Below are 17,648 nucleotides of genomic sequence, written 5' to 3' on the forward strand. Positions count from 1 at the left end.
GCCCTTAGTGAAGGGATCAACGCCAGGACAAAGCACATCGATGTCCGTCACCATCACTTACGTGATCTAGTAGCACGCAACATCAACTTTCAGTACCGCGAGTCCGCTGACAACATCACGGACGCGTTGCCGAAACCTTTACCACGACCGAGACTGGAGGCGTTAAGGTCACGGATGGGGCTCATCAAGGGATAATCTATCGAGGAGGGGGGGGAGGGGGTGTTAGAAGTCGACATGCTAACCTCGTTGCGTGCGCACCCATTCTGACGCACCTGCCCCACCTTCGGAATAAACCCGTCCCGTGCACACGCATTGTTGCTGCCTGCTAGGTTTACTGCTTTCCACACAAATGACGATTACGCATCGTATGTTACACGCATTTTGCTAGAAAGGGCCTTCTGCTAAGTTTTCTTCGCTATAAATAATAACATAATACATAACACATATACATAACAACATTTAGGGTACCGGCCTCGGTGGCGCAGTCGGTAGCGTGGTCGCCTTCTGATCCTGAGATCGCGGGTTCGAACCCGGCGGAGGACGCCAGCAACTTGGTGGCAGGGTACAAGTTGCTTAGACACGCCGTCTTCCGCGAGGGACGTTAAATACGGGGTGCCGTGTGATGAGCTTTCATCGCACGTTAAAGAACCCTCAGGTGGGCAAAAGCAATCCACAGACTGACCGCTGTGGCGTCGCTCATGATCTCAGTTGTCTCGCGACGTAAACACCCAATTATTACTATTACTAGAGGACAATGTGCCAATAAAACACATGCATTTCTCTACCAGACTGAGTCTCTTCTTTTTCTTCGCCTCCAACCAGGCCGTCGGATCAGTCTCCAGCAGCATATCTCTGGCTTCTGGCAACCAATAGCCTTTTTCTCTAAGAAGCTTACTGACACCCAAGCCAAGTACAGTACCTTTGGTCGAGAGCTCCTGGCAGCTTACATATCCGTGCGCCACTTTCGCCACCTGTTGGAAGGCCGACATTTCACGTTGCTTGCGTTGATTTTGCAAGACGTGCTGCTTGCGGTACTTCCTCGCCCGTCATCTGCGATACCTCGTCCGGCACCCCTAGACCGTTCGTTCCAGTAAGCCTTCGCCCGGCGCTTTTTGACAGCATTAACAGCCTTGCCCACCCTGGTGTCAGGCGTACTGTCAAGCTTGTCTCCGCAAGATACGTCTGACCCGGTGTCACCAAGGACGTTCGGCTCTGGACTCAGGCCTGCCTGGCCTGTCAACGGTGCAAGATCCACCGCCACACCGTCACACCTCTGTCGCGCTTCATTATTCCCGACGCCCGCTTCGACACGGTAGATGTCGACATTGTCGGCCCCCTGCCACACTGCGAAGGGAAACGGACGGGGAGCCTCGAAGGGCTTCGAGCTCAGTGTCTGTTTGCTGGAGCTGAGCTAGTCGGTCGAAGGAAAAGTCCTGGGAAGACTGAATGGCAGCCAGACGGCTGAGAACGTCGGCGGGAACGTTGTCGGATCCCTTGATGTGGATTATGTCCGAACAAAATTCTGACAGAAATGCCAGGTGCCTGATTTCTCGTGGCGAGTAGCGGGAACTGGACTTTCGGAAGGCACCTGCCAGCGGCTTGTGTGCATTCGACGGAAAACACCTGTTTCAACACCCTACTTTACACCCTTAATGATCCACATTGGATAAAACGTGGTGTATGTCGATACTGCACCTTTAGTAATGCACTTTTTGCACTCTTTGTGGAATAGGAAAAGGGTGTTTTTTATAAGAATACACCTTGTTTGAGCAAATAAAGGTGTAAAATGATTTACTGTGATGCATATGCTTTGTGATTGTTTCTCCGTTCGATGCCATGGTGACCTTTAGGGTGTACAGGTTCTGTTCCCCATATCCGTTCGGCCACCATCTTTTTATATCCATACTCTGCGTAAATACCAGCAATGTAGCTAGCGTCACAACAGCACAACTCTATTTTAAGTGGTGGTGACTAGCCAGAGGGAATACTTCAATGAAAGATGAAAGATGAAAGTCACTGAAAAGGTTAGCCAGCTGTAGGACTCGAACCCACATCTTCTGGATTACCGGTCCAGGGCTCTACCAATTGAGCTAAGGTAACACGCCTTCCCAGCCACTTCCAGGGTGCGTCATCTGAAGGGACAAACCAGTCACTCTCTCTCACATATGCCAGTTCTCTCATATGCTTTGTGTTTTCATTCTACTGCATAACGCAGTCAATGCAGATTGCACACATTCCTCTACGAGCAATAATGTACACAAGACATGAAGCACCAGTCTTGATGCCCAGGTATCATTCTAAAATACATTTGTGTTCACAGCAAATAGATTACACTGGCTTATGTAACAAAATAAAAGCAAAAATACAAGGACGGGCGTCCTCATCAGCTGGGATACCAACGAGAATTCTCCTGTGTATCCGAGCTGTGTGTCTCCTGGCTTTTGGTCTATTTTCAACTTTTTTTCTTTCTTTTTTTTTTTTTGCGTTCGCTTCTACTAGAATATTCCACTGAAATGTCACACGTGTAAATACACGGTAACAGCCCTGGTGAATTTACTTTTTCTCCTTCGTCAAAAGTGGCATCTCCCTTCGTGTTTCACGGCCACTGGGTGCGTTAGGAGGAAGAAGAAGCGAACAGCGGCGCAAGCTGGTCTTCGGAATATCACGGAAGCTACTGAAATACCTATAATCGCCTGGAATGAACCATATGAGCAAGCCTACAGGTGCTCCACCAGAGATCCCGGTATAGTATAATCAGTAATGTTTGATCATGCTCTGCACCTTGTTCCATTCCAGCATCTTCGTGAATAATCACACATTACTTCAAGGTTGCGTGCTCGAACGATGAACCAAAGTGGCTGTCGCATATCGTCCTATACGCAAGGGTTGCCGTGGGTTAAACTTCCAGAATACGTTAAAGATCATTCGGATGGGCAAAATTAATTGACACGCTGTCCGCCGTCACATAGCTTGTGACGTCGTAGTAGCGTCTCTTCATGCTGATTGGAGCTATCGAGACACGGTAGGGACATTGGAGAGCGCAGACACAAGAGGGACCACTTTGCACTGCAGTCCTCTTGTTGCAGTTGCCTATTTCGTCTTCTCAATGGATTTGGAAATACTTGTGGCAATTTGATAAATGAGACAGACAACTGTGATCCCTCTTGACAGATCACAAAAACCGAAAAAGGATTCATCAGCTATCGCACGCTGTGATGGCTTCCCGCAGGGCTTTGTTTCTCGGGCGCGACCCACTTCCCCAAATGGTCTTTCCGTTTTTAACTCATGTTTTGTGCCGGCGACCGACTGATGCAGGCGGAAGGATGTAGCCTGTGGAGGAATAGGTTATGGTTAGATCGCTATTGTAGTAGGGAGGATGTAGCCCGCAGCAGGTAAGGCATGCGGCCGACTGATGGAGCCGGAAGGATGCGTCAACAAGAGGGCGCATGCGCATGGAGCAGACGTCGCTGGTGGGCAAAAGGGAGTAGGAAACCGCATGGTGTGTACGGCATAGTTTGCCTTTCTGTACCGCGTAGTACATGCAGGCTGTGGTTGAACATCTTCAGGTGTAGTAAGACTGATTTTTAGGTGTTAGCGTGTGTTTTCTCTTACACTCAATGCTCGTTCACATATTCCCATGTTCGCCATATTCCCAGGTTCACATGTTCCCCCCCGCCAGCCCGCCAACTCATCAAAATACCCACTCTTATCGGCATGGTTGTTTTCCCGCAGGGTTCGGAGGTAACCACACAGAGCATTCAACAGCGCAGCACGCACCAGGTGTCTTCAGATATCGATTTGACTTCAGTCTTAGGAGAAACGACCACATATCAAAGTCTGTTACTGGCTCACTGTATGCTCGCGATGATGCTGTTCTCCATGAACGACCAGTGGCCCCTTGTGGTAGCCCCTGAACAGGACCACTGGTGCTCTCCTCCAGAACACATGAACATCTCAACAGAAGCTTGGAAGAACATGAGCATCCCTATCCAAGAGGACGGAACCTACAGCCAATGTGAAATGTACCAAGAACACAACTCATCTCGCCCTAATCGTTCAACTATTCGTTGCACAAAGTGGCAATATGATGAAACACGCCACACTGGAACCGTCACTCAATAGGTAATAAGTTTGAGCCAGCGCATTGTAATTACGTCTGAGCCATAGGTTCGAGCGATTTGTGATTTTAAGTAGCTTTTTATCTTAAATATCAATATAGATAAGTATCGATTTTTAATGTCTCCAGCTTGCTTCCGCTCGCGTCCCGTAGCACAATGTAGCCTATTTGGTGTTATGCTGATGCCCCATTCAGCTTCATCCAGGAAGCTGGTGGGGCACGCTCACTGTCCAGGTTCTGGGCTAGATAGGCCCTGTTCCAGTGCTGTTCGCTTAAGAGTTGACGCGGCGCGCATCATATAGATTTGACATTCATCGTCTATCAAACAATCCAATTGGCTAATATCTCCCGCAATTCGTGATGCAGTGGGACACCATTTGTGGTTTGGAATGGATGCATTCTTCAGCTTTGGCGATTCACATGGGAAGTGCTCTATTGGGATTGGTGGCATCGGGGATCCTTTCAGACAGGTGAGATCGACTCTGGAGATCGACTGGTGAGATCGTTATTGCAGGCGCCAGGAATAAGCCTGTGGGAGAAAGAGGTTTTGGATAGATGTGAGATCGACTTTCACGCAGTGGTGCATTTGGTGAACAATAACGAATATCTCGTATGAACTTATCTGTCCTGTCGTAGGAACGTATGATTGCATGCAACTGTCTGATACAGGCGGAACCTAGTAGCATGCGGCACGCATAGGTTAGAGTTAGATCGTTATTGCATGCGGCCGACTGATGGAGGCGGAAGGTTGTAGCCTGTGACAGGACTAGGTTAGGGTTAGATCATTAGTGCATATATATGTCTATCTCTCTATCGTCCCTCCTGCTCAATGCGCCTGATTACAAGACTTATGCCACTCGTTCTGCTCAAATCACTGTTTCATATTACTCTATTACAGCTTCTCAACGTCTGAACATAACACCTTTTGCAACATCTGATATTTCAGAACACAAAATGCCTTCGCCTTTCCTGAAACTAAATAATTCCCGTTTGCTTTACAGTATCGGGCGGAAACCGGTAGTGTGCGTTTGTTCCGCTGCGAGTGTCATCTTCAGTGTTGGCGCACTGAACAGCATATCGTTTGCTCTGTTTGTTTGCTTCCGATGCGGGGTCACCTTCACCCTGGGTGCAGTCGCGCTGCCCAGCTACATTTTAGGTACGGTTAGGAACATGGAATTATTCTCGCTCTAAACTGGATCTCGTAAAATTATTTCCAGTCATGGAGTTAATACCTCCCTCTAGCCGAGGTCTCTACGGCGCCCTTACCTTCACGGGCTTTGAGGTCGGCGTCATCGTGGCGAGAGCTTTTATGGACATGTATTTCAAGTGGAGGACGTTGCAGGCGATGTTCCTCCTCTTAATGTGTTTCCTCCTCGGAAGCTTCGCGTAAGTGTGGTCAAGTACATGACTCCCTGGGATGAAGGGCTGTATGTCTTGCGCTCTGTAGAAGATACCGGTGGTACAGGAGACGCAGAAACTCTTGTCAGTTGTGGACGGAGTGCTAAAACATGCTGTCTATTTCACCTACTTTCTGGTCAAATTTTTTTCAGTACTGCAGTTCAAGTGGAGAACTGCTTCTTCTATTGCCTCCACAATTTTCATGCGGTGTCTCCGTCGCTTTCAAACAAATCATGTATGGCGTACTGACTCAACGTGAATCTTATGCTTCGAAATTGTAAAAAAGGGAAATTGTCCAGGGTGTCCAGTTCCTATAGACCAGAATTTTAGCTACGAACCAACGTGAACGGGACGCACCCCGTACTCTCGACGCAGCGTGCCACCTGCGGGCAGGTTTGGCGTGGGGCTGCGTGTGAAGTCGGAACGCAAATTCTCTATGGGCGCGGTATTGGTTTGTGGTATTTTCTTGCGGCCTGAATCGCTCTCAGTCAACATGTATTTATACGGATGGCACTGCTCTGTGGTTGACCTAACAGCAACTAATGCAAGCAAATTGTCGAGCTGGACGATATTTGTAATGCGAATGAAGACAAAAGGGCTACTTGCATTGCATGTACACCAGCTGCACAGAGTTCTCGCAGCGCTTGAAAGACGCTGGGAATTCGTCACCGCTGTCATATTGATGCACACTGTTTTACACTGTGTTGTAGTGGTTAATTTACGAGTTAATTTTGCAGCGTCCGGCAAGTTCGAAGTTTGTTTCATTACATATTTCAATGCAAAATGTGTACATAGCTGCCAATGCTTTTACCAATTACGTTTACTGTAATAGTTGTCGTTTTTTAAATTTCAAGCAAATCTGGATCCACCACGAATTTCCCGGTGTTCATCGCAAACCACCAAATTCCTAGTGTGCACAGCACGAGGAAGTTTGAGTAACCAATGCCGAAGATGAAACTATGAAATTCTACAACGTATCAGAATTAGCAATCATTTTAAATTCCCTATTGCGGAATAGTGATACTTTTTCCTTGGTTCCTTTGAGCGCTTCGGTCAGTGTAACTTTGCCCTGTTATGCCAGTCGGTTTGAGCGTCAGAAAAAAGAAAATCGAAGTATAGGGCATTATGAGCTTGTAACCTGTTCTACCATGAACTATTAACAACAATCAGGAATAATGATGTTGATATTACCGTTAGAGTGTGGAATCCTTGCTTAACACGTGTTCTTATTCAATTCTGTAAAGCAATCATTATTTTGTTCACTGCCACGCTTGCAACCCTTCCTGTGAGACAAATCGAAATGTTCGTATGTGTGAATGAGTGTTCGTATGTGATAGGAATATTGTAGTAGTCAAGACCGGCGATACTTGCGAGAAACGGTGAATATGATAAACTGTGACCATGACAGGTGAAGAAATATGTGAAGACAAAAGCGTGTCATGACATCAACAGTAGAGATGAGTGTGGGTATGAAATTTGTACCCGTACCCGTGCGCTGCACAGCCGGCACACCCAGCAATGTGATCGGTGCAACCCGCATCCGCACCCGGCTTGAGGCTTACTTGTCTGTGTCGTCCCTAATTGTAGGCCTGCCTCGGCCAAATCTCGTTGTTTACCCCGAACAACCCGACGCGTACCCGGAGGCCCGCAGACGTACCCGGAGCCCAATGCGTACGCAGGTTTCAGTTATGCCACCATGATCGTCACAGCACGAAATTATTTATTGATGCTCGATACACCCTCCGTTACTGAGCCAGTTTTTTTTTTTTTTTCAACGCGCCAGACGCTGTGGGGACTGCTGACATGGTTGGAGGCTTACTAACGTCGTACTTATAGCAGTTGTGTTGCCGAGAGATAACCAAAATTAGCCCATTTGGCAAATATAGAGTAAGCATAGAACGCCGTAGCAGTAAATGACAAAGCTGTCATCGTCTCGCACCGCATGGAAGGTCTGAGGAAAAGCGAAGAACGTATTGGAAAGTATTTTGGGCTAATTTCGCTATGTATCGGGTCATGCACCAAAAGCCGGTGGGATGGTTTTCCAAGTGGCAGCGCAGTGCGAGTCTACCTGCACCTTACACGCAGACGCCAGAAGAACAGGAACTGCACCTTTGGCTGCTCTTCGAACAACTGGCTGCCCATGGTATTGCAGTCAACATACAGAAATCCGGGTTCGCCGTCTCAACTACCGAATTTCTGGGCCACAAGGTGACACCCGAAGGCATATTGCTCCTCTCGAGAGCAAGGTACAGACGATCACCAACTTCCCTCGCCCCATTCCTTGCGCCAGTTACGCCGTTTCCTCGGCCTCGTCAGTTTTTACTGGTGTTTTATACCCCGCTGTGCCGAGACTGCGCGCCCTCCTGGACACCCTCCTCGGCGGGCAAAAGCCACCTTCGTCTGCGCTTCAGTGGAGTCCGGACGCCGATGCCGCATTCACTAAGATCAAGACCGACCTCGCCCGCTGCACCATGCTTTCCCATCCGGAACTTGACACCCAAACTCCCTGAGGATCGACGCGCAGGAATTGCTGCCGGTGCAGTACTTCAGAAGATCAATGTTGCGTGGAAACCAGTCGCTTTCTTCTTCAAGGCCCTCAAGCCGCCGGAGCAGCAGTACAGTACCCCCTGCCGCGAAGTGCTACCTGCCTAGCTTGCAGTGCGCCATTTCCTCCACTTTCTCGGAGGTCGGCAATTCACCATCGTAACGGACCACGCGTTCCGGTCCACGAGCAGCCGATACTCGCCACGGGAAATCCGGCACCTGGCCTATCTCTCAAAGTTTCGCACGGACATTCAACACGTCCCCAGCGCTGCAAACTCTCCTGGAGACGTCCTCAGCTGGATTGCGAGCGTCTCTTTCATCGTGCAGCCGCCTACCTCCGATGCACTCGCTGCTGCTCAGGACATTGACGAAGAACAACTACAACTTCGTCGGCGTAGCACATCCTGGTTCAGGTTCACAGACCTCTTCACACCCGCCTCTCGCTTGACCATCTGTTGCGACACCACTTCGGCTCAGCCGAGGCCTTTCGTCGCCGCCCATTATCGCCGCGCGTCAATATGCCAAAACGTGCAAAAATATGCATTTATATATGAATCTCGCATGAAAGTACATGTGATGCGCATACTTTCGCTACTGGCCTTTGAAAATGTGAAGTGAACAGAGACGTGTGTCGTTCCCGATTTATCCATAAAGAACTGGAAGGAACAGTAGTTTTTATAAGAATATATTTTGCGCTTCAGAGCTCTATTTTTCTTCATTTTGGTGCCATTACAAACCCCATTCTCTGGGAAAGGATTACAAACCCCTCGCTTTCTGGTACTCCGCATGCTATTCGTGTAAAAACTAACAGTAAGGGCCATTTCTCGCTTGGTGTGGCCACTGTGGGATCACCGGTCATGATGCGGCAGATCACAACGCTGGGAAAGCACATGGAAATAGTACATTCCGTAGTGTTTACTTCACGAAGGCGGACGCCAAGAGTGCCTTAAAGTCTCTGAGCCATAAGCTGTCAAAAGATCAATGGTTTTGTGGCGAGGCTGGATCTTCCCTTCTGCACCGGGTTGACCCCGAACTAGCCCTGGTCCTCCCAACATCCATGCCACGGCAGCTTACGTCATTGTTTCACAGGCTCCGGCTCAATGTACCATACAGTGCAAGACTCCTGTACAGGCTTGTGAAGGCGGACTCTCCTAATTGTCCAGTCTGTGGCTCAATCGAAGACGTCGAACATATTATAGTTACGTGCCCAAGATACTCTGAGTGTCGTGACAGACTTGTAGCTGCGTTAGGCCGGGTTGACAATCGACCCTTCGGAGTGCAGAAGGTGCTGGGCCCATGGTCACCGAGCACTCAACTGCCAGCTTTGCGAGCCGTTACACAGTTTTTAAGGGACACCAAGCTGTTAGACGGGCTATGACCCTGTCTGTGGCGTTCGTCGCCGCTTCGAGACATCTCCAGTGGGTGTGGGTGGATGTGTCTTGCATTCCTTTCCTTAGGTGATCCGGGGTAGCCGGCCCTCGTGATGAGGGCTACAGTCCCCTTTTTTTTTATTTCAATCATCATCATCATCACCGCTTGGTGTCGCACGACGCGACGTCGTGATCGGGCGACGGAAGTAGAGGCGCATTTCCGCCTCCCGGTCAGAGCTCACAATTTTCATGTTCCTACACCCTTAAAACAAAGCTTCACCACAAAGCGCGCTGAAGGCCAATCATTGTAGAGAGTGATACCTCTGTCACTCTTGATTCTTGGAAAGAGCGGGGCGTACGCCTTTTTGTGATAACTAACATTTCTGCATCAGTGTCACAAAAAGGTGTACGCCTCACGTTTTTAACAAATCAGTGGAGGCAACGATGTCACTCGGGATGATGGTTGGCAAGGAGCGTGCTACGTGGTGACGTTCATTTCTAAGAGTGCGTACATGGAGCACTCTTAAAATGAACTTCATTTCATAGCACGCTCCTAGTCAACCATTGCCACGAATATAGGTTTATCGCTTCTGATTGGAAGCGTTGGGGCGTACGCCTTTTTTTGTGGCAATTTGGATATATGACAATTGCCATAAAAGGCGTACGCCCTCTCTCTCCGACTCAGGAGCGATAACCCTATTATTCATGAAAGTGGGTGGCGCACAGCGTGCTATGCAGTGAACTTCTGCTTTTAGAGTGCAGTGACATTCCGTCGTCCAAAGCAGAAGAAAAATCAGGAGGCGTGGCCTTTCTGTGTCACCTTAGTGGTCACCAGTGTATCTTACTCGGCAGCTCTCGCCGATGTCGCTTGACGTCGCTCCTCTCCCAACGCCGGAAATGCGCATCTATTTCCGCCGCCCGCTCACGACGTCTCGTCGAGTGTCGCCAAGTGAAAACCGTCCCTGAAATGAACAGACTGAGCTGTCCCGAGCAGACATAAATTGGGGGAGGTGATTAGGATGTCTTCACCTCCTCCCCTCTAGATGCGCTTCGGCATGGGAGCGTACTTTAAGAAAGAAACTGCGCTGGACAGCAAGGTCCTCGCCAACTATCGTTTGGAAAGCTGTTCTTTATTGCACTGTGTAGGTGAATAAGACAATACGAGACACTCACTTGTATAGACTAGAAAGGCGGAAAGGAGGAGAAACGCCAAAAAGATGTCAAGAAATAGTGTTTCACCAAGAGATTCAATCCTTCTAGGTTGGTCGAAGAGTCTCCCAGGTGGCTCATCTCGAAGTGGGAGCTGCAGAGGGCTGAAGACGCTGTTTTGGCAATAGCCAAGGTGAATGGAAGAAGCATCGAGCATGCTCGTGAATCATGGCGTAATTACAAGACCTTAGTAAAGCAAGTAAGTTGAAACTGATTACAACTCATAGCGCAATTACTCCTACATTAGCAGGCATCGCGAACAGCGGAAAGTACTGTGGTCCGGGTCAAGGGGTCCGCTGACTCCCAGCTTGACGGCAGGTACAGATTCGTTATATTATTCCAGGGAGAAGGAATAATATGTGGCGTGCTTGACGTGTCGTATACAAAGATCCTGCTTCAACACAAGCTTCTGCACGCGAACATCATCCTCAGCTATGCGTGGTAAGACCCGAACCATTGCCTCTTTTCTCATACGCCGTCATGTTTTGTGTCAATGTTTACGGAATACCTGACGCCATAATTTTACACAGAATCAAAGCACAGAACCAAAGGAAATCCGGTGCTGGACTGCTCAATAAAAATAATAATAAAAACAATAGTAGAAAATATATTGGGTTAAAACCAGTCCGAGCGGCACGAAATGCTGTAGTACAACCCTGTAGATACATGTATTTCACTTTGCTACTTTTCACGTCACGTTTCCTTTTTTCACCGGTGTTTGTCTTCAGGTTCGCAACCTCCTTTACGTTCTATGGAATGACGCTGGTGGCAACAGCGGAGAAAGACTTGCATTGGGCTGTCAGCCTCTGCATTCTAATTCCACGCCAGTACATTGCCTATTTATGCGTTGAGCAGTTTGGACGAAGACCTACACTCTCATACTCTGTGCTTATGACATCAGGTGCCAGCGTGGCTGCAAGCTTCATAACCTCAGGTACATTGGCACCCATCGTGAAAGGCCATATAGGACAGATTTGTCGGCTTTAGGGCAAAGTGCGGCAATACCCCTGGTTTTATGCATGGACATAGGACAATGTGCTTTGCATTATGTCTCACGAGACGCCTACTGCCTACTGCGTATGATGTATTTCAAAGCTGTAAAAATGTTTCTTTCTATGAATACATTGTAGAACGTGAAGAAAAAACAATGTACAAGTTTCAGGCGATGCAGAATCAAAAATAACAAAGACGGTTAAGAGCATCAACTGTTTACTATATACATAAAAACAAGACTTTCGTGCAGTAGGCTGCACTTCTTCAGGTTTTGTCTTGTTTGTTTTGTTTTGTTTTGTGAAAAACCTGAAGAAGTGCAGCCTACTGCACGAAAGTCTTGTTTTTATGTATATAGTAAACAGTTGATGCTCCTAACCGTCTTTGTTATTTATGAATACATTCATCGGAACCGGCCGTCTAACTGGGGTGCGAATAAATACATAGTTTCGATGTACCCCTACCCCTTAGTACAGCAGGACCCAATCAACAGATGAGATTCTGAGTCACGCACGCTATCATTGGTTTCGGTAGGTGCAGTAACTTGACGATGACGTTACCAACGGTATATTAAGAGTCGCCAATACCAAAAATGAAGCGAAGCGCATTACAAACTAAAGATGTCTATTTTTCTTTTCCGTGCGGAGAAAGTCTAAATATTGCGTAATTAGCACGATACAGTAAGTATCATTGTTGCAGTTTCATTATGACGAAAAGAAAGACACAAACTTGTGATTATTTATCGCGCATACCATTGTCGCTGCTTTTATCCTATAGCCCTTTTTGCCCTGAATGGAGCCCTTCAGCACAGTGCGTAAAAGTGGCATGTTTCAAGGTCGGCGAAAGAAAAAACAAAGGGGAAACAGGGGAAAAGAAGTGACGTTTCGGCAAGATTGCTTCCTCAAACAGGTTCATCAGCGTCTTCAGATATATGTTTAAAGCGTATGCGCCTAGCACCATCAAACGTGCCACGTGTCATCTTCTCAAAGATCATTGCACATATGCACACGTTAGAGCAAACACCCTGTATAATTATATGCATCAAAGCTATCGCACGCACGTTGTCGAAGATTCTGGCGCTTATGATTGCTCTAGGCACAGTGAGGCACGGGGCAGAGTATCACATTGCCGATATCTGCCTCATTTGGGAACCTTAGAAAAGCACTACGAACGTTATCCGTCGAACAGTGCGACATCGTCATTAGTTCCCGCAAATCGGCAATCGGTATGCAAATGGTATTGGCGGACGTATTTCGACGACGAAGAGGTATTTTGATGAGATTTCTTTGTGGCATACAACAATAGTGACCTGAATCATACGCCTCACGACTGGAGGAAATGAAAGCGGAATCACACGGAATTAGAATCAAACGATGACACGCCGTTTGCTCGCGCTGAGTCACGCGCTGGTGTGTCCATCTCACTGTGTGATTGGGCACGGCGTTACTGGAGCACACGGGGCACACTGAATCAATGTACTCGAGGGTCCGATCCTATAGCCGAGGACGGTAGCCGTGTTGGGAAGGTGAGCATTGCTTCCAGCACCGTGTGCCAGAGATCTCCGGCGCACGTCAAAAGAATCCCAGCAAATAGACGATTTCAGAAATTGCATGGATGGCCCACCAGAGAGCACCGTGTTGCGAAAGCCCCGCTGCACCTTGGGATTTAGTTTTCATGAGTCAGAGAGAAGAAGAGCGCAAACGGTTTCGGTTTTCTTTCTCCTTCACCTCCCGCAACTTCGAGCAACAGGCAGCGAGCACGAATGCAAACCATTTCCCATGACGCATTGCGCGATGCGCGTGACTTGGGCGACGGAGGGCCCCCGTGCGGAGCACAAGGGCAATATCTGAAATCGCCTATTATCCGGAGTCCTACCCTGCGGCACGTGCAGCATGTCGCCACACAAATTGGCTAACTCACCTTACGTGTAAATCTACTACCCATTTGATTGTCCTTTTGCTTGTACATAAAGCCAAGTGTCTGGCAGGAGAGAATGCCGCGGGTCGTGGAAAATACGAAGGTTTTCTGAGCAAGAAAATACCCAATTATTTTGTCGACCCCGACGTTCCTGATACGGCACTGCTAAAAGGTATGAGGCAGGAGACGCCCTGAGTCCTGCTACGCGTTCGAAGTTAACTTTCCATCAATTAACTCGTTGTACGCTCGAGGTATCATACTCCCCCACTGGTAGTAACTCTCTGCCCGAGCCTGGTGCATGCAGTGACGAGGGTCTGCTTGTCGCTTGTCGCAGCGCTTATTTTGCGTTGCCAGTATGATTTGTTCCAGCCACTGGAGTTAAAATGTAAAGTTGTACAGAAATGCAAAAATCGACGAACTTTTTCGTCTCACTGTGCCTCACGATCCTCCGTATTCAGTTCGCCGTGTGAAAGCAGTGTACTTTATCACTCTGACATCAAAACACGAAGCGTCAAGCATCGTTGTGGAGGATCCTCCACAGCAACGTTTGCCTTTCTCTTTACGTCCATCTAGCCACTGAAAGTCGCAAAAGGGGTTGGGTTCGTAACTATATGCAGTGCTTGACGTAATAACCAAACACGTATTCGCATATTGTTTACACGCATATATTATTCTCCGTTCCTGGTTTGCAGGTGATGAGGCGCTACACTATGTGAAGATGACGTTGAGAACACTCGCTCTTTCTTCTATCGGGGTTTCCGTGACTGTAGTCCTCCTGTACATGGTGGAAATGAACCCGACCTCTGTGAGAACTATCTCCGTCTGCATATGCTGCGTCTTCTGCAGAGTGGGAGGAATATTGTCAGTTCTTGTTGGAAAGCTAGTACGTATGTTCGAAATCTCATCCCTTAGCATCTAGCATGGCATCATTTTGCAAAACTAGTAATGATGGAGACGGGGAGAGCTTCTGGCGCAGCATATGTATACAGGGTGTCCACGCTAAGTGTGAACAGATTTAAAAAAATATATATAACACTTTTTCCAAGATGAAATCAATTGCAATATAGCATATGCTGAAGGGCACTCCCTAGCAGGGCATTAGCAAAGTCCAAAGGCAATGTCTTAATTAACTTTCATTAATTAACTTTTTAATTACAAAAGCTACAAAGTTGTCCCAATGAGAACATCTGTTCCTTTCGGTCACCTGATATCGTAGCCGTTTTCAGGACAAAAATCCGTTCGATAGATCGCCCGCAAAAAATTCGAGAAGGAACGCCATTTTTTCTTTATTTTCTTCATTGCGCTTCTTAGAAGACGCGTATTTCCTTCATCCCCAACGGGAGAGGGGGAAGGAGCACACTATCGCCTCTCGCGTCCTGGAAAAAGATTAAAAGAAAATGCAACCCAAGATAAGGCCAGTTCGATAGAGTCACCCGACACATTTGTTTTTGTTTTGTTTCCGCAAGTTAACCCAAGCAGCACAATGTACTGAAAGTCGGGTGCAATAGGGGTGGACGGGTAGGTGGAAGGCCTTGAACAGACTCGTGACACTAAAGAACATTGATAAGACGCATACCGTCTACCCCTATTGCACTCGACTTTCAGTATATTGTGCTGCTTGGGAAAGCTCATCTTCGACGCATGAGGCGGCACTGTGCTCCTTCCCCCTCTGCCGTTGGGGATGAAGGAAATACGCGTCTTCTAAGAAGCGCAATGAACAAAATAAAGAAAAAAATGGCGTTCCTTCACGAATTTTTTTGCGGGCGATCTATCGAGCGGATTTTTGTTCTGAAAACGGCTACGATATCAGGTGACCGAAAGGAACAGATGTTCTCATTGGGACAACTTTGTAGCTTTTATAATTAAAAAGTTAATTAATGAAAGTTAATTAAGACATTGCCTTTGGACTTTGCTAATGCCCTGCTAGAGAGTGCCCTTCAGCATATGCTATATTGCAATTGAGTTCATCTTGGAAAAAATGCTATATATATTTTTAAAAAATTTGTTCACACTTAGCGTGGACACCCTGTATATGCAAAACCACCACTGCTCTCATAGCCTACACTCTAAAAACAGCACTTCACCACATAACATGCTGAAGGCCAGTCCACAGCATACAATAATACTGGTATTGCATTCACCCTATGGCGAAGTTTTTCATACAGTATAGCAGTACAACCGACGCAGATGGCGCCTCTCACGACATTCGCCGTCATCCGAAACAATATACTGTAGCTCAAAACAAGAAGTGACATAGTAACCGGTTTGATAAAAGTGACATAAAAAAACTACGTTGCAATAGCACAGTCTTTGCAGATGTATACCTTGTGTCATAGCCGCAAACTTGTGGCGTCGCAATACAGTATATGCGCACTGTGTATTGAGTTTATTAAGCGGGGATTTGTGCGGGGATTGCGGGGATTTGTCACTGGCAGGAACCTAAAAATTAGGTTTGGCATGTCACTCAAACAAGTACTTTTCTTTGGTAGTTCTTTTCTACGGTTACACAAAATTTCACCGACGTGGAGGTGTAGCTCGGAATGGCGAAGCGGGGATTTCGTGACAAAAAGAAAAAAAAAAAGATCAACCGCATCCATTCATGTTTTTGTGGCATCAAGCTTGACGCTGGACGTTTCACCGCAGGACATTGTGTCTGGAGAGGTGACTCAAACGGCGCTCTATGCGGTGGCCTGCATAGTTGCCGGGTTTCTCGTAACCGGGCTTCCTGAGACAAGAATGGTCATTCTACCAGAGGTGACCAAGAAGCAGGATATCTTTCGGTACGTAACAGAATGCGATATTGACAACATAATGCATTCCTGAAAAGAATATCGTGCTGACGGGAAGCCCATACTGATCAGACCGCTCTTTCATTCACATTGAAATGGCTAGCCTTTCGCTGCTCGTACGAGCGCACACCATTATAAGTGGCTGTGAAACGTCCTAGCGTACCAGGCAGGGCGGGTCCAGATCTACGTGTATCGCCCGGGTCGCAATCCATTTAATCGCATGCGCTACATGTATACTTTGTTGCTCGTTCCTCGTATCGTATGGTAATTAGAGCGCAGCAGTATGCAAGTTGTAACGGACCACCTTGTATTTTTTCCCCACCAGAATAGAACCTCTACGGGTTGCAAAGGCTTCCAAGAGAAGACCGGAAGAAACTACGAAATCTGTGACTCCTGTAGAGGAGAGATCACTTGGAGAACTTCCTTTCTCTTCGGAACGAGCATCTCGAATGAGTTACTTAAAGGATATAAGTAGCGCGCTCTAGCGAGTCAAGCTAAGGGCTCACACATAAGGGTTTTACCAGAACCAGGCCTATTGAAATGCGATGAAACGATGCATGATCTTATATGTATAATAATGTAGATAATGCGATTACACATACGATACCGATTTTCTCACGTCCGTTGTTTCGCTTATTATTTATTTATTTTACCCTCAAGGCCCAAACGTGCAATACAGAGAGCAGTTTTATTCTTCAAAGTAGAGTAGCCGGTAGCCACCTCTCGGCAGGCCCGTCGACATGATTCGGCTGCAGTCGTTGTTCAGCACACCATTCATTCCAGCTTATAGATCAGTGTCCCCAATCCTGAATTTGCGTGACTTTCTTAGCAACATCTTTTTCTTCTTTTTTAATTTCGTGTTAGCGCCGCGGAGCAACTGTGGCTATGAGCGCCGTACAGATGTGGGCAGATGTAGAGAGGGCAGCAGGAAGGAGTGGGGGACAGAGGAGTTGGTCTGCCTCCTATGTCGACTTCATGGGGGAACTGTGCCGACATTCGCCTGGAAAGTCTTCGGAAAACCCAGGGAAAACCTCAGACAGCACAGCCGGTGGTAGGATTCGAACCCGTCACCTCCCAGTCTTCAGCACGACCCTGGCTACCGCCAACGGGCGGGGACGCCTTAAGCTGCTCGGCCATACCTCTGGTTTATTCAGTTTCGCTTAGCTCATGAAAATTAGTGACACTCAGGAACATTGTTTACATCAGGCTGCCTGATTAAGAAGTAACCAAAAGGGATAACAAGCAGAAATTCTGCTTCATCGTTCTGTCACTTTTTCGCTGTGCTCCACGTCTTCCATATTATGAAAAGTAGCG

The 17,648-nt window shown here is 47.5% G+C and overlaps 1 protein-coding gene across 2 annotated transcripts; it reads left to right on the top strand.

Moving 5' to 3' along the window:
* Window positions 1-2,645: 2,645 nt before the first annotated feature.
* On the top strand, window positions 2,646-17,112 carry LOC135400299 (solute carrier family 22 member 2-like). Of its 2 annotated transcripts, XM_064632109.1 has the most exons (11): window positions 2,646-2,743; window positions 3,733-4,122; window positions 4,484-4,587; window positions 5,119-5,273; window positions 5,335-5,503; window positions 10,690-10,837; window positions 10,982-11,079; window positions 11,367-11,572; window positions 14,238-14,428; window positions 16,189-16,325; window positions 16,660-17,112. In XM_064632109.1, exons 3-11 carry the CDS (start codon window positions 4,511-4,513, stop codon window positions 16,817-16,819), a joined length of 1,341 nt encoding a protein of 446 aa, XP_064488179.1. In that variant the 5' UTR covers window positions 2,646-2,743; window positions 3,733-4,122; window positions 4,484-4,510; the 3' UTR covers window positions 16,820-17,112. The 2 variants fall into 2 exon arrangements, with proteins under 2 accessions (XP_064488179.1, XP_064488180.1); XM_064632110.1 differs by lacking the exon at window positions 16,189-16,325.
* The last annotated feature ends 536 nt before the right edge of the window (window positions 17,113-17,648 follow it).

The sequence above is a fragment of the Ornithodoros turicata genome, chromosome 7, assembly GCF_037126465.1.
Source record: "Ornithodoros turicata isolate Travis chromosome 7, ASM3712646v1, whole genome shotgun sequence".
NCBI classification, from domain to species: Eukaryota; Metazoa; Arthropoda; class Arachnida; order Ixodida; family Argasidae; genus Ornithodoros; species Ornithodoros turicata.

Excerpts from the sequence above, each read along its gene's own strand:
- LOC135400299 (XM_064632109.1), top strand. The coding sequence starts at position 4,511 with ATGCATTCTTCAGCTTTGGCGATTCACATGGGAAGTGCTCTATTGGGA. Across the intron at positions 5,504-10,689 it reads TTCCTCCTCGGAAGCTTCGC|GTTGGTCGAAGAGTCTCCCA; the intron begins GTAAGTGTGGTC and ends CAATCCTTCTAG. Across the intron at positions 11,573-14,237 it reads TGCAAGCTTCATAACCTCAG|GTGATGAGGCGCTACACTAT; the intron begins GTACATTGGCAC and ends CCTGGTTTGCAG.